The following is a 21,919-nucleotide window of genomic DNA, read 5'->3' on the forward strand; positions in this document are numbered from 1 at the left end:
CAAGGCCTATCTCTTTCATAGGTTAACATGGGCACTGCCTTTAAATATCCTTAAAGCGCAGATTCCCTTTGAGAGTAGATAAAAACATGGAGTTTAGGATCTCTGAACTCAAAAATAAATCTTTTAGTGAAGTTGGTTTGTAAATTGTCTGTTTGAAAATGACACTTTTAGAAAGTAGGCATTTTCTTACTTAAACCATTCTGTGACTCTGTCTGTTTGTGGATTGTCTGTCTGGTTCAGTTTGACAGTTGGGCTGTTTTGCACCTCTCTCTAGACAGCGACACAAAGAGGGCGGGGGTCTTACCTGCATATCCTGATGAGCCATCTGTTCTATAGGGGAAGGAGAAGTGGTTGTTCATACCTGAAAGAACTGTGCCTGCCCGCACACAATGCAGTCTCCAACCCCCTGGTGCGTGTCTGGGGCCTGGGCTGGACAAGGAAGGATCTCACAAACACTTGAGACTTTACTTCGAAGTTTGCCAACTTCAAAGGCAGAAAGGAGTATAAGAAGAAGACCCAAAGCCTCAGACTTTTAGAATCTTTCTGGAATCAAGAGGAACCTCTGCCCAGGAGAAGAGCTGAAGGAGGAGTACTGTCCCTTTCCTGTTTTGCTTTTCTGGCCTGGCCTGCAGTTGCTGCTTCTGCCTGCAGAATTCAAGGGTTGTACTTTGCTGTGTGTCCTGCTTGAGAAAGTTCTCCAAGGAGCTGGAGTAGAGTTTGCCTCCTGTTGGAAGTCTCAGGGATATCAAAGACTTCAGTTTCCTTGACCTGCAGCACTGGGACCTGTGTTTTGTGCTGTTCAAGAGGAGAAGCCACCGCAACGCCATCAATGATGCTGCTGGCCGGCACCATGACCTGCTGACGCCGCACGGAGCCGCACTTTCCCGCTGCGCACCGCAACCCTGGTCTCACTGACGCTGTAATCGGACAACTTCACTGAGCCGCTGCTCGCACCACGACATGTGGACCCCACACTACAACATTGCCTGCTCACACTGCAGCCTGGTCATCCTCGATGACTACACTCCTGCTGACTATGGCACCACTGCCTGCACCGTGGCCTGTGGACACTGTTCGTGAGGTACACGAAGCACCGTCCTGTTCCGCAGCCCCGGTCCACCAATGCCAGCACCATCGACTCCAGTGTCATCACCAGGCATCCCTGCCTGCCCCGTGGCCTGTGGACACCCCTCGTGAGGGTCACGAAGCACCGTCCCATCCCACACTGCCGGCTTGGGCCTACCGACGACAGGGCTTCAGCAACGCCTACAACACTGCCTGCACGTGACCTGGTGACACCCCTCATCACACTGCCCCGCTTCACACCGCAGCCTTGGTCTCACTAATGCCGCTGGATGCCATCACTGAGCCGCTGCCTGCACCGTGACCAGTGGGCACCGTACGTCACGCTTTGCACCGCCATCCACACCAGCGCTCCTGACTTCATCAGCCCAGAGTTCGATCTGCAACACATGTGAATTCAAGGCCCCAATGACCCCCCACACTGACTCCGGAACCGAAAATGTGACATCAGCGACGCTGCTCACCGGAGCTCAGCGGGTGGATCACGACACCCTACAATTCCAAAGGTACTGTTTTATGGGTCTTCCCGACACCGTAGCTGGCCTGCAACGCCGCGGCTTGCCTGAACTGTTGATTTTGTTGATCACGACGCCGTGATAGCCCATGGTGGAGCTATCCACTTCAAGAAACTGTATTTTTGAGTAAATCTTGCAAAATTCATATCTTTAACACTGTATGTTGGATTTTTATCGTTTTGGTCTTGTTTTACACAGATAAATATTGGCTATTTTGCTAAAACTGATGTGGTGTCCTTTTGTAGTGTTTTCACTTATTAATGTATGTTATGTGCAAATGCTTTACACATTGCTTCTGAGATAAGCCTGACTGCGCATGCCAAGCTACCAAGGAGATGAGCAGGGGTTATCTGAGCAAGTATCGCCCTTATCCTGACTAGACTGAGGGTCCCTACTTGGACAGGGTGCAAACCGACTGCAAACACTACCATCTGCACACCAACTAAGCCCTATCTGACATGGCATGCTAGCTACCTAGCAATACCAAAAATGAATGCCACCATACATAGCTAAGCAGGAACACGCAGGTATGGCCAAACCGGCATATTGGTGCATCCACTGACTAGAACCTTGCACCCAAATCCCATGGCAGGCAACAAAAAAGTGAATACCACACACACTGTATTTACCGCCTTGTGGCTGCTGTGCAGCCCTCAAGCACCCATGCAACTCAGGATTGGCCACTGCCAGTATGCGGGCCATTAGGGGTGGTCAGGCTCAGACTGGCCCCCCTCCCTCGTTGGGAGACCCTCCCTCGTTGGGAGGCCATCCCCTGCTGGGCCTCCACAGTCTTCTGGGCCCAGTGTCTCTAGTCCTCCCACCGTTTCCTGCAGTGGGTGCTCTGCCGGCTATGGACCCCCAGGGTCCGCACGTCCTTGGCGATGGCACACCACAACCCCATCTTCTGATGGGCGCTGACCTGCAGAGGAAACACAAACCGAGGGACACCATGAACCAGTCAATCCAGCCTGCCAAACAAATGGCTCACATACTGCATTTGCCCCTCATCAAGCACACACTTGACCCGTACCTCTGCATTCACATTTCCTGCAGCCATGCTCCCCCAAATGACACACTGCTAGCATACACATACATCTACATGCAGCCATGTTGCATGCAACATACCCTTGATATACTCACATGTTGGTCTGGAGGCCCATACACTTGCCCATACAGGTGTAGGACCCCATCTATGAGCCTCTCCAACTCGTCTGACATGAAGGCTGGGTCCCTTTCACCTGTAGCACGGGCCATGGCAGGTTCCAGACACAGATCACAGCAGCACACACAGTGGAGGTGTCGTTCAGTGGAAAGTCAGTAATCAAGTGAAGTGGTAGAAAGAAAATGGCGGTCAAATCCGGGGCGGTGAACACAGTCACCGCCGACGTTGATCATCATTGGTTCCTGTAGTCCATAGAGCCCCATGTTAGCCAATGAAGAGTTGCACGGCGGTGCAGACCGCCGTCTGCCATGAAGTCTAATGCTGGCGAAGTGATGTCTCTTCCACCTGTCCCTGCATACAGGACAGGTGGGTGCCATTTCCTACTGCTAGTATTCATGTCTGGAATTTATATGTGCGTCATTAGTGTCGACTGTACACACCTAGACAATTCTAATGCCCTAAATACATACCTACGTGCTCTATGTACTATGATGTTGTATGTCCATGAATCCTGTAGTCTCACCCATTTTACTTTTGGCTCACTTAGATACCAACCAATGCAGAGGAATAGGAGCAGGAGGGAAGCACCTGTGTACAGATCCCTTGTGGACTTGGCTACACTGGAGGAGGACCGGCACATCATACTCACCTATCTTCTGGACAGGGCCACAATCACAGAGCTGTGTGCACAATTGGAGCCTGATCTGCTACCTGTTGCACCTCAGTAATTCCCCCTCTTGTGTAGGTAGTTGTCAGTGCTCCATTTCCTGGCAACTGGTTCTTTCCAGGTAACTGTGGGCTTGGCTGCAGGAATGTCACAGCCAGTATTCCCGATTGTACTTGAAAGAGTTTTGGCTGCCATGCATAGGTGCAGCTACATCTCATTCCCCAGAGTGAAGATATGCCCACTCTAAAGCCTGGATCATACAGAATGGGACACATTCCACATGTGATTGGTGCCATTGACTGGATCCATATTGCCTTAGTCCCTCCCAGGGCAAATGAACAGGTGTACAGGAATAAGAAGAGTTTCCACTCTCTGAATGTCCAGATGGTGTGCCTTGCTGACCAGTACATCTCCCACGTCACTGCCAAGTATCCTGGATCTGTGCATGATGGCTATGTCTTGAGGGATAGCAGTGTCCCACAGGCATGACTACAGTGGCAGAGTGTGGCTTATAGGTGAGCTTGATTACCCACCCAATGCATGTCAGTGTATGCCTACTGGAGGAGGAAGACGAGCAGGATGTGGACAACAGGACACATCATTCAGCAGCACTTCCGGTGACACTCAGGTAAGACTGTTGCTCTATACATGTCTCCATTTTAGTGAAGTGCTGTGTGCCTGTAGTGTTGTGCCAGTCACTACCTTTTCATCACAATTGACTGCCACCTATGCCTTCCCTTATTGCAGATATTGGTATGGTTACAACAGTGTACTGATGCCATGACTACAGACTGCTGAGACATTTGTTGGATGGATTGACACATTAAAGGACATTTGCACAGGATAATGCAGTTCAGTACAGTTAAATACATTGCACATTTCAATCTTATAAAGCCCTGTTACTCAAGTTGGGAACAGTGTAGTGGGCCAGTCTGTTTGTTGCACAGGTCCAGTGTCCAAGGGGGCCATGGGAAGAGGAGCAACGGCAGTCCAAAGTGAACAAGGTGACACAGTGGAACACAAGGGGTACGTTCTTGAGGGGCTCATTTCCTGGCTGTTATCTTGGCCTTGGCAACTGTATCTGGTGTCTGTCTGGGTCAGAGGGAACGTTTGTGGGGTGGTTCACCTTCTTCAGGGGGAGGGGTGCTGGTGGCCTGTGGGTCCTGTGGCAGGGCCTCCTGTCTACTAGCTGCATCAGATGTGGAGGGCTGGTCAGTACACTGGCTAGTGGTAAGGGCTCGCTGGTGTGCTGTGTACTCCTGCATGAAGCCCGCCATGTCACTCAGTACCCCTGCAGTGGAGGCCATGGTGGTATTCAAGGATTGCAATTGTTGCATGACTTCCTGGTGGTGGTCCCCCTGCAGCCGCTGGTTCTCCTGCATGATGTTCAACACCTGACCCATCCTGTCCTGGGATTGTTGTTATGCCCCCAGGACATTTGTGAGTGCCTCCTGGGCAGTAGGTTTCCTGGGCCTGGCGCACAACTGTCCTCAGACTGTCCCTGGCCACCTGTACCTGTGTCCTCTGAATGGTGTACACCCCCACTGACACCGGGACCTTCATCGTCTTGCCTCTATGGTGTCGATTCTGGTCCCTGTACAGGTGGGCACTGACGTGACCTGGGGACAGAGGTTTGGTGGTGTTGGCTGGCTGCTGTGGTGTTAGAGTCTGAGGGGCCCTGTGGTGGGATGTGGTAACTGACTGACCAGTGGTCCCAGATGGGCCAGGGAGTTCATCCAGATCAAGATCTCCAGAGTTGCTGTCATCACTGAGGGGATCTTCTGGTGGGGGGTAGGGTTGCCGTGGCACCTCCTCGCTGCTGACATTGGCTGGGGCACATGTGGGGATGAGAGTGATTAGTTTGGGGAATTTTCTGTCACGTATTGCACATTTCTACCTTTCCCAATGATATTGGTGATGTCCTCCCACCTTTGGTAATGTATGGTGATGGATTGTGGGATTGGTAGTTCTACATGCTGTCCATGCATTGCTGATGGGTGTGCATGCTGAGCTGGGAGGGATTTGCTTGCTGTGTGTATGGCATGCAGGGGTAGACATTTAGGTGTGGTAATTGGGGTGGTGCACTTTGTGGAATGGAGTGGGGTGAAGAGAATCAGGGTGAGGGGGTGAGATGGCATGCATGTATTGGGTGGTGGTAGGTTGGTAATGGTGACTCACCAGTGTCTAGTCCTCCGGCTACTCCAGTGACGCCCTCAAGATGAGGTATTGCCAAGACTTGCTCCTCCCTTGCTGTCAGCTGTAGGGGTTGAGGTAGGGGTCCACCGCCAGTCCTCCTGATGGTGAGCTGGTGCCTTGCTGCAATTTAATGCACCTTCCCCTGTAGGTTGTTCCACCTCTTCTGAATGTCGTCCCTTGTGCGTGGATATTGTCCTACGGCGTTCACCCTGTCCACGATCCTCCGCCATATCTCCATCTTCCTGGCAATGGAGTTCTGCTGTACCTGTGCTCCAAACAGCTTTGGCTCTACCCTGAATATTTACTCCACCATCACCCGCAACTCATCATTGAAACGCGTGTGCCTTTGTGGGGACATGGGTGTTGTGTGGTGTGTGTTGTACAGAGGGTGTTGAGGAATTTGGTGGGGTGTGTGGTGCGTGACAGATGAATGGGTAGTTGTGGTGTGTGTGTGTGTGTGTGGGTGTGCATTTGTCTCTGGGATTGGCGTGGCAATGTGCACGGTCTTCTCATGTTTGCAAAGGTTTATGGGTGATGTGGGGGGTGTTTTATGGTGCTGTTGGTGTGTGTGTATTGGTCAGGTGTGTTTTTTTTTGTTCTGCCCAATGTTGACTTGTTTTGTTTTTGGGCGGCCATTTCAGCCAATGGTTTACTGCCATTGAATGTCTGCTGTGGTGATTCGTGGGTCATTATTTGGAGGGTGTTGTTTTGCTGGTGTAACTGTATGTGTGCTGGTTCCGAAAGTTTATCAGGTTCATTGGGTCTGGCGGTTTTGTGGTTGTGGCTGGTTTCTGTGTGTGTTTGGAGTGTGTATGTCATAATCTGGTGGACGGATGTTGGCCTCTGCGGCTGTATGTTGGCAGCCGTCACTGCAGCGGGATTCAGAATTCACTGCCAATGTCATAATGAGGGCCGTAGTGTCTCACCTGTGCCTAGTGCATAGTTCAGACCTGCTGTCTAGTGTAAGTATTGTGTAAATGATTTGATTACATATTTGTTTAATTTATTTAAAATCGTTCATCAATCCCCCGTCCTCAGTATGTCAAATGGATATGCATCAATTTCAGGAGAAAATTCTGAGCTACAATGTATAGGTGTTTATGGGGATTGAAATGTTGCGAGGTTCGTTTTCATTGGAAATTTATCTCATGTTTGAAGCTTTTTGCCTACAGGTGTTCTGAGATCAGTATTTATTGAGATATTGAGTTTTTCTTAGCCGTAGTGGTCTACAAACCAATGCCAATTCCATATGTGTCCAGAACTTTACCACATCTGGTCTGGACCATTCAGTCATTGTTTTAAACTGTGCTTCATAACAGTAGCTTCAGTTCTGGAGCGCCAGGCCTCCTTAAGACCTGCCACTTTGTAAGAGTCTCATTGGTAGTCTGGGGGTGAGAATTTTCTATACAAAGAGGTAATATTCCACAGTTGCTAAAAGAAATTGCATCTGCTCAGACTGGGGAGGCCTTTTTTTAGCATCATTACTGCCTAAGTAGGGTATTTATAGAGAGGTGACCATCGATTGTAGTTCCAAGTTAAGTTGTTTGTTCAGAAGTTTAGTTTTCACCATTAACAAATGTGTTTGAAGTTGAATTCTTCCACATAGGTCTTTAGTAATGATCTAAGAGCATAATAAAATTTTAAAACAAGCTAATAATACCGTTTTTATACAGCACTTGATACAATTTCTAAACCCTGAAAGAACACGTTACTATTAACCATTTTATGCTGTATGGTTTTCTCACGTCAGAAGAATGGAAGTCTGAGTCTGTCTGGATTTAAACTGCTAACTTTGTGATCATCACATTTGTCAGCAGCAATCATTCAACTCACTGAGCCATCTTGCCAGCTACTTAGTGTATTACTGTGTTATATTATTCAGAGAGTGTGATGCTCGTGGTGAGCATTATATGTCCTCCAGCTCACATTTAGCTATAAAGTTATAGTTAAACCATAATCGTGTGGGGAGGGCTGTCCCTGGAAAACCTCAGCGGGGTTTATATCCTAAATAGGGCAGGTTTTTGCTTTTCTCACATAAAGGCAGATATTGGATTGAGGTCAAACAATTTGGTAAAGTAGGATAACGCGACTTCCGTGAAGATCTGCTAGTTTCAAGTTTGTAACTTTACCAGAATTTAGTGGGTTACATATGAGACTGAGTGATATCTGCCCTTTTGTTGGATTCCATTTCAGTTTTCTTATCACCCACATACTTCTGATGATTAACATGATCTTCAGCTCTTCAACTTCTGCAAAACAACACGATTAGAATAGCATGTCAAAGTGATTACCCTAGTACACAATTTGGTCATGTGCAATTCTCAGATTACAGTCCATGTCTTTTGTTTCTACTCTTTCCTGGGGTTGGAGTGATGACCCTGGGATTGCACTTCCCTGGAAAAATATGACCTTCATACTTTAGTTGAAATGGTATAGCTAGGATTAGATATTGGGTACTGTATACCAATTTCTAGAACCTATTCACAAAATTGTATCTAGTTGGCTTGGCTGGGAGGATGGTGTATGCCTCGCCAGTAAACCTGCCTCCCCCCGTGGGTCCTGTTCATGTTTTTTTAATGTAGCATTCACTAATTTAAATTGAAACTTATTATATTTGTGGTAGCAGATAAGGGAATAAAAAGGCTGGATGGGGTTTGTGAGGCCTTTTCTCCAGGTCCTGGAGCCATGGCTGGTTATTGGGCAGCACCTGTAGCAGATATTATTGTTTGCCATTGATGGTCCCATTGCTATTTAAATTCCAATTGGATACCCATAGCACTCCCTTGGCTCACTTGACTCGCAAAGGTAGTGAGAGTGAACCCTCAACGCTAACCACTTGAGATGGCAAATGTATTGAAACTAAGATGCACAGGTTACATATTGTGAGATAAATGGGTGTTTTAAATAGTAAGGTTATGCATCCTCACCGTGTCATACATTTACCAACCCCTTTAGGACCACTAGGTTTCTTTGTCAAACCTTCTGCTCAACCCTGGATATCTGTGGCTCTGAGCAGCAAGAATTACAGAAAGCAACAATTGAAATCAACAAGACACTCAAGAATTCTGACACCATTTTTTAAAAATAGGATGTATTTTTAGACACCAGAACTAAAAAGATCCACAGATGTATCTGGAGGGAGATATAGAACTTATAAAGTACGGTAAATCAAAGCATTTCACTCAATGGTGAACAAGCACTGACAAATTCCCATGAATTTGTCACTTAGAAATGTTTTCACCAAAAGGTAGGGGGAGTTGTGTTGCGGCCACTTAGTCATCTTAGGTGATTAACTTCAGTAGGGAGCCAGTTAAAAGGGCCCAGCACAGATTAGTAATTAGTTAACTGCACAGATTAAGCAGTCTCTGATCAGTTCGAGGCACTTTATCCCCTTGCAACAGATTCATATGGAAATCGTCTTCATACAAGGAATGAAGGATGCTGAAGATGCCAAAGGACACTGTGGATGTGATGTGGTCTACAGGGTTTTTTCTATAGCTACTTCATGGTCCATGAAAGGGGTGAATCTGTGCTGATCACAGTTTTTTCCCTCTAAGCCCTTGCAGTGCTGGTAGGAGTCCAGTCGCCTGTGGGCTACCTGTTTACCGGTATTGCAGTCAAAGCCAAATCCTTTCTTAGATTGATTACTCTGCTTCTGGGCAACCGAGCTGCATTCTGAAGACTCCCCAAAAGCTCCAGTGCAATGTTAAACATCAGATCCTGGTCTCTGGTGACCGAAGGGCGCAGTTAGCAATGGTCTGAAGATTTTGGGCTACCAATTGCCCCAGCAGGCATCTCAGCAGTTATGGCCTTGTGCTGTGAACAGGTCAGCCAACTGACCCTTGGTGTCTGCTTTGGCTAGGTTTCGGAGATGACTTCTCCACGAGCATAATACACAGCAGGCACAGTCCTTCTTTGTTGGCCACCAGGTGCAGTTCACGCCGGAGCAGCCTCTCTTTGCCAGTTCAACAGTTTGGCAGGGTAGTCCTTCTTTGATCCTTTTTTCCAGTCCAGACGAAATCTTAGTTGTGATTGCCAGGGGTTCCCTATTTATGCTCCGAAGATGTGCTCACAGTAGGATATGTTGGTATCCAATAGACTACTAGGTTCCCTCCCTCCTGATGACCACTTCCTGGGAAGCGTGGCATCTGGCTATCGCAAAATGCACTATTCTGCCCACTCCCAGCATGGCAGAACCCCATTTGTGGTGTCCAGAGCACCCTAAATCAATCCATGGGTGTGGCTACCAAGGGGGCTTTCTGTCCCTGGAAAACCGATTTGACAACAGGTTTTCCCTCTCATTCCTGGGTGCCAGCTAGTCTACCTAAGCAATAAGGCTGCCTCTCTCCCAAGTGTTCCCCATTTGCTCTTCAAAGGTGGCTTCAGCTTTAAAGCTCATCTTTTGGGCCATCACCCATGTGGCTTCTTGCAGGAGGGAGGTAACACCTCTCCAGTGCAGTCACCTATTGTCCCCTTTCCTTTTAAGTCGTTAACACACCTTCCTAGGAGGAGAGAAAGCAGTCTCGGAGATGGGCACTGGAGATTTAAAAGAAACAAAGTGGCAACTTTGTAAAATTTGCATACTGCCACCTATTATATTAATTTCGACTTGGAAATCAAGTCATATTTAATGTAACAAGTTGGTTGATACAGTGGAGTATCAATTTAGATCGCACAGTTCAGGTGTTAGCACTGCTGAGGGGGTCAGCGTTTAACCCTGTACTTGACCCTGGGCCGACCAAGTCTCTCCACAGTAAAAACAACAGTTTTGCGTTTTTTACTGCCAGAACATGTAAAATACTTTACAATGATATATGTGGCACCCTGCCTTAGGGTGACTTCACATATTACAGATGGGTGTTTGACTTTACCATTGCTTTAAATGTCAAAGTTGGGTTAGCAGTTTAAAACTGCTCTTCCAGTCTGTAATGGCTGAAAAAAATTGAAATTTGAAATTGAAGTACATCGCTTCTACTTTCCTGTATCTCAGTGATGTCCCACCATTGTAATTTTATGCCATTGCTGTTGACCTGCTAACCAGAACATGATCTGCCTCGCTTTCGATACCTAGAATTATGCATATCTCTAAACAATTTGTTTCTTATTCACATGAAATTCCATTGGAAGATAATATCTCAGGGAAAGAGTTTCTAGACTCTGAACCCGATCTACCTTTTATGTAGACCCTATAGTGCTATGGGCTGCCACCAGGTTTATCTTCTTCTGCTAACTTCTTTCGACACTTTAACCCACCACCACACCTCACAGAATAGTGAGCCTCACAGTCCTGCAGTAGCAGAGGAGCTAAGCCCCCACCTACGGTGTAAGGTGTCTTCTCTATGTTCATCTCCTGACCCTAGACCTCAGTAAACAACCTCGTGCTCTGCATGGGTTTTGGTTCTGAAGGCATTGTTCTATAGTAGGTGAGCCAGTGAGGCGTAGGCCACTGAGCCTTGTTGAGAATGGGTGAGGTCGGAGCTTATGGGAATGGTGCTGAGGCAGTATGGAGCCACGCCTTGCCACCCCCACTTGTCAATTTTACCCATTGAAAATCTAGTCAATGTTCTGTGTTTAAGATCTCTAAATCAGCCCACTTGGTTTACTAACCCTAATCAAATTGCTGGTTGGCCTGAGCAGAGGTCAATCTCTTGTGGTGCAAAAAGTCTCTTTGAGTTTGTCAGTGATACTTGTCAGAAGTGGATGCAGATCATCTGTGATCAATCTTGCCTGTTGTATTCCCCATAGCCCTTGCTCTTGGTGTCGGACTTGAGTCTGTAATCTGTAGATCAAAATATTGCTGCAGGAACGACGTAAAAGCCACAATTGACTGTGCAAATAAGTAAAAAGCTGTTTGTCATTTAGGAACAAGAGGGATAAAGGGAGGTAGGTAGATGAGAGAAGATACACAAGAGATATTGTTTGGTTGTAGTCACACTGCTCATCTTGTTAGGTTGAGCTTCCCTCAGATTTTTAGTAGTCTCTCGTGATTTGTTTTTTTAATACTAAACCGAGCGCAAAACTGCTGCTACTCCCCGCTCCCTTATCAGCTTAAAATGCACACAGGTTTTTTCATTTACTTGGATTTTGTGTGAATGATAATGTTGGTAAACATTCAGCAGCTCACTGGTTCTGATCTATTTAAACATTTGATACGAAGTACAGCGTTCAGTCACCTTCTGCTGGAAAAGTATCTAGGAAAGTAGCATCTTTCTGACATAGTTACCACCACTTTTTGCATGGTGTCAGTGTGTTTAGAGTGTATTACAGTGGGGGATCTTGCTAATCAGGGCCCCAGTGACTGTACTATCCCCTCTAAATTTTGTTACTGGTAAACGTTTACACCCCACAATTGGCATATGGGTACACCCATGTAAAACCCAAGTATATGGTACTTAGGTACCCAGGGCATTGGTACACCAGGGGTCTCCCATGGGCTGCAGCATGTATTATGCCACCCATGGGAGCCCATACAAACTGCGTCTGAAGGCCTGCCATAGCAGCCTGCCAAAATGGTGCATGCATCTTTCACTTCAGTTATAAGTCTTGCCGTACATCGCGGTCACTGCACTTGGACACTTTATCACCCTCTGGTAGGCCCTTCAGCCCAAGGACAGGGTGCATGTCCCCAAGTGTGAGGGTACTCCTACATGAGCAGGGTACCCCTACAAACTCCAGGCTCCATTCCCTAGACTTTAAAAGTGCTAGGACCCCATCTTACGGTATGTAGTGGGCACTGGTCAACATGATACATGAACTACATAATGACTTTTTTGAACCTAGGCATGTTTGGTATCAAACATGTTGGAATCGTGCAACTACACCGATTCCAGTGCTAGTTGCATGATCCCATGTAATCTGGGGGTTCCTTAGTGGATCCACCAGTTCTTCCTACGTAGCATTACAGGGTCTGGCTGCCAGTCCACACTGCTGCTGACCCAGACACTGTTCTGAACTGCTGATGAGCCTAACTCAAGCAGGGGAAAGTAGAACAAATGTTTTCCTGCAAGAGAGAGGTGTGGCCACCTTTCCCTTTGAAATAGATGTCTCTGGGGGTGGGGGGATGGGGTTGGTGATTGGCCTCTGTACGCCACCAGACAGCTTTAAAGGTCACATTTGCATAATCAAGTTTGCACCAGTTCAGGAACCCCCGATTTCTGCTCTCGTTCAAAACCATTCAAAGGACGGGGGAGTGACCACCCCCATGTCCAGCTCCTCCCCCCTAGGAAGGTGCCAGAGCTCTGCCAGGTGGCCGATTGATTTTCCCTTCTTGGAAACATGGTGGGCAGAGGCCCCTGGGAGCCTCTGACTGGTTAGGCCAGGTAGATGACGCCTCTGATCCCCTCTGATAGGTGGGCCACTACCAAGTTTGACTAACCCCCTTTTAGGGTTACTCAAGTGCTCCCCTGAGGGTGGAGTCCTCAGATTCATCGAGGCAGACTTCTGGCTTCTGGAACCGCTGCTGGTTTGCTTTTGAAACTGAAACAAGACTGTATCATGATGGGAGGACTCCTACTGCTACATTGTTTCTCCATCTCCTGCAAGATTTTTGCAAGATCTGTGGCTGTGCATCCTCCAGGGTCACAAGGACTCTGCCTGCATCCAAGAAGCAAGAAGGAATCTCCCTTGTAGTGAAGGAGTCACTCCCCTGCATCCCCAGGCACCTCAAGATATCAATGACCGGCTGGTGGATCCTGCTGTCCCACAGACAACAAAAAGGCTCTGCTGTGGTGGTTCTGTGGTCTTTTCCGAGTCCAACCTGTCGCCTGACCAACTTGGGAGATGGGGGTCACTTTCTGCAGCCACTGGAATGGAACCCTGTGCACTGTGACTGGTGCACTTGCCAAAGCTTGTTGGCTCTTCCTCCAAGAGATCTTTGAGCTCCAAGAAACCCTAGCCTCCAGCACTCTACAACTTATATATCAACTTGCACTCTGCAGGTCCTGTGACGTGGGATTCCTGTTTGTTGCGCTGCTGAGGCCTCCCTGCGACTCACTGTGCCTACTGCCAGTGGGTCTCTCGTGGGGGCTCCTCCGACTCCAGCTGGCTTTCCTTCCTGTTGAAGGCCTGCCCTGACTCCCCTCCAAGGGTCGAGTCACCAGGACTTTGCTGGTCCCCAAAAACCTACAATCTTCCTTGCAACAACTGTTTGCATTTGCCAAGGCTTGTTGTTGGTCCTGCTGGCCACTGACCCTCCTGCAGTCCGGGGACTGATGTGGGACAGCTCGTGGGTGACTACAAGGATCTCCTGCATCCCCCTTGACTCTGCAGCTGCACTCCTTCCTTCACTGCCCTACAGGAACTTCACCTCCAAGATGGTGGGCATTGCCTACCTGCACCGTCTGGACACTGTCCCCTTCTTTTTCAGGTTCTTCCATCCAGAATCCACCCTTGGGTTCCACTGACCTGGGTCACGGATCGCAACAGCAGCTGGACAATCGAGGCCTCCATTGATTCCAACAAAGATTTCCAATGTCACTTCACCCCCATGCACCTGGGCCCCCTGGTTTAGTACTCTGGTCTTCTGGGTATCCACGGGTGGGAGTACTATTCAGCCTTCTTTGAGCCATCTGATTTCCTTGGGGTCCACTGGGAAGGGTCCTATGTTAGCCTATGGGACACTCAGCTTGTAGGAAGCTAGCTCTGTAAGTACTATATCCACATGAGGTATAGTGTGCACAGAGTCCAGGGGTTCTCCAGAGGCTAAAGTAGATAATACTAATGCTCTCTTTTGTGTAGTGTGGTCGAGCAGTTAGGCTTATCAGAGGGTAGCGCAAAGCATTTGTTGTACAAACACAGACAATAGAAGAAGCACACACTCAATGACTCAACTCCAGACCAATGGCTTTTATAGAGTAAAAATATATTTTCTTAATTTATTTCTAGATCCACAAGATTCAAGTTGCAGGTAAGTACTCCAATAGATTCGTATTTCACACATATATCAATAGTACTTTGTTTGAAATCAACAAGTTATACAGTTTTTGAAACATTGGCATTTATCGGTTTTAAAAGTTGACAGTGCAATTTTCAGAAACAGTTCCTGGGGGGAAGAATAGTTAGTACAATTTACAGGTAAGTACTCAACTTACAGTCTGTTTCCTGGAGTTAGGAAGTCCACAGTTTGGTGTTTAAATTAACCCCAAACACCCACCACCAGCAACACACGGCTGGCCGGGTGCAGAAGTCAAAGCGTAGGCAAAATTAACACTGTCTCCTATGAGACTGGGGGCACTCGAAATCAGGCTTGCTTCCAGGTAAGTACCCGTGACTTCGGAGGGCAGACCTGGGGGGTTTAGAGGAAGACTGGGGTGAGGGCAGGGAGGGGTGGGTTTTGTAAGCACCAAACATTCACCCTCAGCGATACTGGGGCGGCCGGGTGCAGGGTGCAAACAATGCGTCAGGTTTCCAATGATTCTCTATGAGGTGGGCCCAGGGGGTCACTCAGAGCTGCAGGCGGAGTCTAGGTGGTCCACTGGGGCAAACCACAGGCTGGACAGAGAGGAGGACCGCCTGCTGAACATAGCTGCACCAGGGGTTGAGTTCTCCAAGGCTTGGGGGCTGTGGGTGCAGTTTGTCTTTAGGCGTCAGATATCTTCATCCGGAGCTTTCGCAGTCAGGGGGAGTTCTAGGGATTCCCTCTGCAGGCGTCATCGTGTAGGGGTAGAGAGGTCAACTCATGCTGGGCACTTGCTCAGAGTCGCCTGGGGATCCTCTCTAGTTTGTTGGGCTACTTGGACACGGGCCCGTGGGCATCTGGTGCTGATTGGTCAGGACTCATGCATTCGGAGTGAGGCTAGAGTTCTTGGTTGTTGTTTCTTCTTCGACAGGGCCGCTGCCCACAGGAGTTCTTGGTCCTTTTGGGTGCAGGGCAGTCCTTTGGAGTTTGGCAGAGGTTGCTAGTCCCACTGAATGCTTCGCTGTTCTTGTGCAGGTTCTTAGAAGCTGGAGGCAGGCCAGTAGGGCTGGGGCCAAGTCAGTTTGCGTCTTCCTTCTTCTCTCCTAGGGGTCCAGCTTAGCAGTCCTTCTTTCTTGTCAGGTTGCCAAGAATCTAGTGAGCTGGGTTCAGGGAGGCCCTTATATCCTATATTTAGGGGCATTTCATGGGGTCAGAGGGCAGTAGCCAATGGCTATTGTCTTTGAGCGTGGCTACACCCTTCTTGTGTCCACTCCCTTTGGGGAGTGGGACACAAACCTAACCCTATTGGTCCCTGCCCTCCAAACCAAGATGGAGGATTCTGCAGGGAGGGGTTACCCCATCTCTGAACACCTTAGGGGTGGTCCTGGCTGGGGTAGTCACCCCTTCCTTTTCCCCCTAACCCTGAACAGGCTTCGTTTCTGACCACAGAGAGCACAAAGGCTCTCATCCCATGTGGTCAGAAACTTGTCTGAAAGTGGCAGGCTGGCACAGACCGATCAGTCCTGCACTAGCAGTTTGGCTAACATACAGGATGCCCTCTGTGTGCCTTTTTCAATAAATCCCACACTGGCATCAGTGTGGATTTATTGTGCTGAGAAGTTTGATACGAAACTTCCCAGTATTCAGTGAAGCCATTATGGAGCTTTGGAGTTCGTTTTGACAAACTCCCAGACCATATACTCTTTAGGGCTACCCTGCACTTACAATGTCTAAGAATTAGCTTAGACACTGTAGGAGCATATTGCTCATGCAGCTATGCCCTCACCTGTGGTATAGTGCACCCTTCCTTAGGGCTGTAAGGCTAGAGGGGTGTCTTAGCTATGCCACAGGCAGTGGTTTGTGGGCATGGCACCCTGAGAGAGGTGCCATGTCGACTTTGCCTCTTTTCCTCCCCAACACACACAGGCTGCCTGGGCAGAGTACATGTGCTTGGTGAGGGGTCCCCTAGGGTGGTATAATACATGCTGCAGCCCTTGTGGATCTTCCCTGGCCACAGGGCCCTTGGTACCCAGGGTACCTTTTACAAGGGACTTAACTGTGTGCCATGGGTGTGCCAATTGTGAACAGAAAGGTACAGATTTTGGGAAAGAACACTGGTGCTGGGGCCTGGTTAGCAGGATCCCAGCAGACTTTCAAAGTTGGCATCAATATCAGGCAAAAAGTGTGGGGGTGGTTAAGCATGCCAATATTGGCACTTTCCTGTACACTTCGATAACAACTCTGCGCCTCGGTGCTTGTGGGATTTCTTGTACTTACCTCTGGTAATTCCGTACTCCCTCAGCCCTGGGAATTTTAACACACTTACCTTGGTTGGGCACCTCCATTCTTATACCACTTTTAGGACATGGTTTGCTCCCCCCCACCCCCGTAGGGTCTCATGTATTTCTATGCTTTTCCTGCTTGTTACTAAGTGTTTATTTTAGGTGGAGATAGAACAATGTTAGTAAAGTCCTAGTGTTGCAATAAATAATACTTTATTTTTGCTCACCTGGTGTAGTTCTTTCTCGTGTAACAGTTACTAACTGACTATTGTGGTATTGCAAGTGCTTTACACTCCTCCTGGATCAGCTTTAGCTGCTCACCACAGCCACCCCTTAGAAAGCTTTTGCTATATGGACACCTAAACACTATCACTAAGGGTTGCCTGGACTCAGTGTAGGCTGCCGCACCATAGGTGTACAACATAAACTGAGCCAGTCTCCTACAAAGTAGACCCAATAGAAAAGGGAAATTAAGATTAACAGCATGAGCGGAGTATTCAGAAGGAGCTCATTACTTTAATTCTTCAGTCTCCCCTGTCTCTCAGATCAGCTGATTGTTAAAGCCTGCACACTTTGCACTGCCTCGGGCCTTGTCACTCAACTAGTCTTTTGAATGTCAGGATGATATAAGTAAAGGGTTGTTCCTTGTAGGTTGGTAAACCTTCTTTACTATAATTTCCAAGATTGGGAACTCTTATGATATTTTACAGTTTAGCCCACAGTATTCTGTGCTTCAATTTAAATATCGTAGTCCAATTACTTATATTATCCATTATTTCTCAGTGTTATATTTAGAACATGTTTTATCACATGTTGTAACGTATTGTACTTCTAGAACAATTGAAGATAATATGTATAAAAACAATGATTTTGGTTCAAAACTGTATTTTAAAATATACCTCCATAATTTCAAACGTGTACCTTCCCTTTGCCATCATGGAGAATCATATTTAAAGTAAAAGGTTCATGCAGTGTTTTTCTCATTCTGGATTGTTTGAAAGGTATGAAGCAGGAGAGAGCCTTTCAGTTTGTGTTTAATTTGTAGAAAAAAAAGTGCAGGGCCCTCCTCAGGATGCCATTGCTGCTTACACCACCTCATTGCTCTTGCCAGTGGTGGGAACACAACTACTAACCATCATTATACTGCGAGTGTGACAATTCAGTCTATTCCAGTCCCCAAGCTTTATAGATGGCTTCTTGTCAATTAGTATTCATTTTCAGTTTATATTGAATTGATAAACAGCTGTTGTTGTGTTCATCTCTGAATTAGACAGCGCCATCATGTGGCAGACTATCATAAGTGATGGTGTTGGCAATTACGTGCCGGTTCCGAGCCCCAGAAACGTCTGGCTCTAATTGAGCGAATATTGCAGTGATAATCCCTTGCAGACAGTTACATTCGTAAGAGTGAATGGAATATTGACCAAATGTAATTGTTGGTTGTGTTTATTTATTCACTAAGAGAATTGTATTATTTTGTCTAGGCCCGGATGCTAATTGCAGAGGAAAATCTCTTGACCACTATTATCCAGACCTTCATGGATCACTTAACACATCGTGATAACCGTAGCCGGTTCCATTTTGAGCGCTACACTGCCCTGCAAGCATTCAAATTCAGAAGAGTGCAAAGCCTTATTTTGGATCTTAAGTAAGTATCTATGAAAAAATACAGCAAACTGCATGGAAGTTCTAACGATTGACTGGTCTCCAGTCCATCCCCCATTTCCCACCTATCTTTACCCCTAATGCTTTTCCAATATCTGTAATTCAAAGATGTTTGACTATACATATGCACTCACTACATGTAGGAAGAATTGTCAATGCAGTATTCTTGCTTATGACTTTAACAGTGGTACAGGTATTGATAATTTCAGGAGGTGGGAATACTGTGGCATCACAGTTTTGCTTGTGAGCGCCCCCTAAAGAATAGAGGATTACTGTTCTATAATCTGGATTACCTTCAAGGCTATAACTGTAGTTTCCGGTTTTTAGTCTGTTTGCCAGTCTGCAATTTCACTAGTTATTACCTGTTGAAATGTCTATGGGTATTCTGCAGAAGTGCATTGTTTTCACTGCAGTTGCCATTCGCGATTGAGGCTGAAACTCTGTTTCTGGCTGATCTGGAATTTTTCACACTTTAATAGAGGCCTAAATGTGCAGTCAACTAAAATGTAATGTTTAGTCTTTAAAGCTTCAGTGAAACCTAGTTTGAAGACAATTATTCAGGACTCTACTTTAAACTCTAGAGCTGGAGCACTGTTGTAAATGTCTACCAGTGGGGTGTCACGAAAATTCCATCCTTTATAGGTCGAGCCTAGACAAGCGAGCATGCGCTGTCTGCAAGGCCTGTTGGAATGGAGTAGAGGACCTTTTTGCTTCTGCCTGCTGCTTACCATAGGTTGAAGGCAGTGTTGCTCTTGTTTTGCTGCCTCCAAACTGGTTTGGCAACCGATATGTTACTTCCTGTTCTTGGCTGAGGAGCACCGGCCAACTAGAGTTTAATTTGCCTGGATTGTTTTTTCTGTTTGGACAGACTATTTTTTTTGTTTCCTGATCGAGTTACCACTGTTTAAAACTTAAAAGCACTGTGAGCGCACCTAAAAAAACAAAACAAACAATGACAACTAACTGGGAGTTACTTGTCATTGTTTGTTTTGTTTTTCATTTGTGCTCATGACGCTTAAATGTTTTATACAGCTGGACTGCTGATCAACTTCGCTGTGTAAAATTTGAATGTGCCATGAGCGCGACTGAAAAACAAAACAAAAAATTACAAGTTACTACCAGTTACTTGTCATTGTAACTGGACATTATAACAGGACTGCCTGTTGTACAAAACTAGCTCTCCTTTCCAGCCTCTCACCCTGTCACCTTTTCTTTCCTGCCCCTCGCGCCCCCCCACCCCCTGTATGGCAAGAAAAGTCCAGTTAGGAATTTACAACGCTAATAACTCTAACTCGAGCAAATGCGAGACCCATAGCATTGCAAATGCTTGTTCTTCTGAGTGTACCCCTTCTTGAGTGACATGTGGTAGTGAAACAAAAGTGAATTCTTGTGATTAATAGAATGCACATCTAATTTGGTATTCTGTTCTACATATTTAACAACGCGATTGTAAAGTTTGCTTGAATATATTCACAGTTTTAATGTAAACGCTCACTGATCTGCTTGACATTAATTGTTATTGATATCTGAAGAGTTTCAACAATGTTGATAACTATGTCTTGTTTGTTGGTTTTATTTAAAAGAGCACAGTCTCATAGAATGAAAATATGTAAAAGGGCATCAAGAAATTTGCTGCTAAGTCTTTATTATGGGACTTTCAACAGCAGTGAAATTATCTAATCAAAGCGGATCACAGAATGGGTGTTAGGGAGGAACTTTCACACCAAGTGACAACGAGACAGGCTGTGCAAAACCAGTCCCCCTTTCTGATCGAAGGCTACCTGGAAAGGAGGCAGTGAGCCTTTCGCATGCTGTGCTCATCAAGCCCCTCTGCCACTGTCTGAAGAGACCAGCAGACGTTTTGCTAATAACCGTAACACAAGTCTTATTCTTCAATCATATGGGTGTGGGGCATCTCTGAAACACAAAATATTTTTTTTCTGTGGTGCTAAAATTATTGTAGTGCATAAAAATAGCAGAACGACTTTAGAACTATTATTAAACTGGGCAGAAATTATGTTGGAGTTTTATTTACACGTTTGGTAACTGCTGCTGCCGCCATTTAATTTGTTTTTTTTTGTGGTTACAATTCATATTGTGTGCACAACATTACGGTTTTTCTTTTAAAATGAGTCTTTAAAATGTCTTCCTAATTTTGTAGTTTTCTTGAGTGTTATCCCTTAATGGCAGAGGGTTTGAGTTCCACTAACTATCCCTGTAATGTTTCATGGGACTGATTGTTACCTGAATTGTTGAAACGGATACAAAATGAGCATGGGCTGGTATGGGATGCACCTACTCTTGATTTAGAGATGAAATTCATAGGCTATTTTGAGACAATCACCTCAGTTATTGAGTAATCTTTGCCGATAATCTTCTGCAGTTCTGTCAGTGGGACAGCAGTTGACAGCTATTCCCTTTCAGGGAACTTCCATAGATTATTTCAGAAATGTACACCTCTGTGGGCCGTAATACCTTAGGGTCACAGGCAAATAAACTGCATCTCTAAGCAAAAAATGAGTCATAATTCTGGCAAGGGGAAAGCTGTGCTGCGGACTAAATAAGGCAGGAAGCAAAACAAAAAAACAAGGACTGGATCTTCATCAACATAGAATTCCAGCAGGAGCGAATATAATGTGAATGACTGTGACAAAACAAAAATGCCAGATAGGTATCACTATACTGGTAGCAGGTCTTTTAATTTTTTTCGGTAATCTGAGGACATTAGAGGGCAGAAACTGAGCAGTCTGAGGATCGCAGAAGAGAAGAGTATTTCAAGTATAAAAGAGAATTAGTTCTTGAAGCTGAGGTTAGTGTAAAGAAGGAAGAGAAAGTTGGGACTCCAAGATTAACTTTCGAAAAAAGAAAGTGAATGATCTACCAAAAAACATTCCCTGCAAGCTACGGAAACTCCTGTGTTACGTGACAATAGTTTTCCAGATTCTTAAGGAGCATCTGGTGATGACACCAGTTAAAGGATATGCGCAGGTAGGGATACCAGATGAACGTCTTACATGTCCCATACAGGGTTCATAATGCGTAGATGCATATTGATGGGGACAAACTCCACAGAATAAAAGCTGTCTTCTTGCCTGATTTATCAGATGCTTACGACATAATTTTTGCAGAGGATGACTGGCCTCCGGTTTTTGTAAGGGATCCATCTCAAAGTGAATAGATGATGATGATGCAAGCAGTGTCTTCCTTAGTACCTGAAGAATTCAGGGAAAAATATGCACGCCAGTGGTCTCTGACGCACGCTCCATTGTTGTACATAAACTGAGCGGGTGAGACAAAGGATCTGGTTCACATATATTTCCTTTAAGTTGTTTGCCCTAAGTACGGACCCAGTCGTCTTTGCAGCCAGAAGCCAAGCGTGAAATAAAAGCTATTTTAGATCACCTACAGTATCACGGTATAATGTGCCTTATAGTTCTGCATTCAAAACTGTTA

General features: G+C 46.3%; 1 protein-coding gene across 3 annotated transcripts in view; it reads left to right on the forward strand.

Annotated features, from left to right (window-relative positions):
- UBR2 (ubiquitin protein ligase E3 component n-recognin 2) overlaps positions 1 to 21,919 on the forward strand; it is a 1,248,744-nt gene that overhangs the window by 277,192 nt on the left and 949,633 nt on the right. For all 3 annotated transcript variants that reach the window (XM_069233963.1, XM_069233965.1, XM_069233964.1), the window contains exon 12: positions 18,286 to 18,449. In XM_069233963.1, the coding sequence (XP_069090064.1) occupies positions 18,286 to 18,449 (164 nt within the window). The remainder of the gene's footprint in view (positions 1 to 18,285; positions 18,450 to 21,919) is intronic.

Source organism: Pleurodeles waltl, chromosome 5 (genome assembly GCF_031143425.1).
Source record: "Pleurodeles waltl isolate 20211129_DDA chromosome 5, aPleWal1.hap1.20221129, whole genome shotgun sequence".
NCBI lineage: Eukaryota > Metazoa > Chordata > Amphibia > Caudata > Salamandridae > Pleurodeles > Pleurodeles waltl.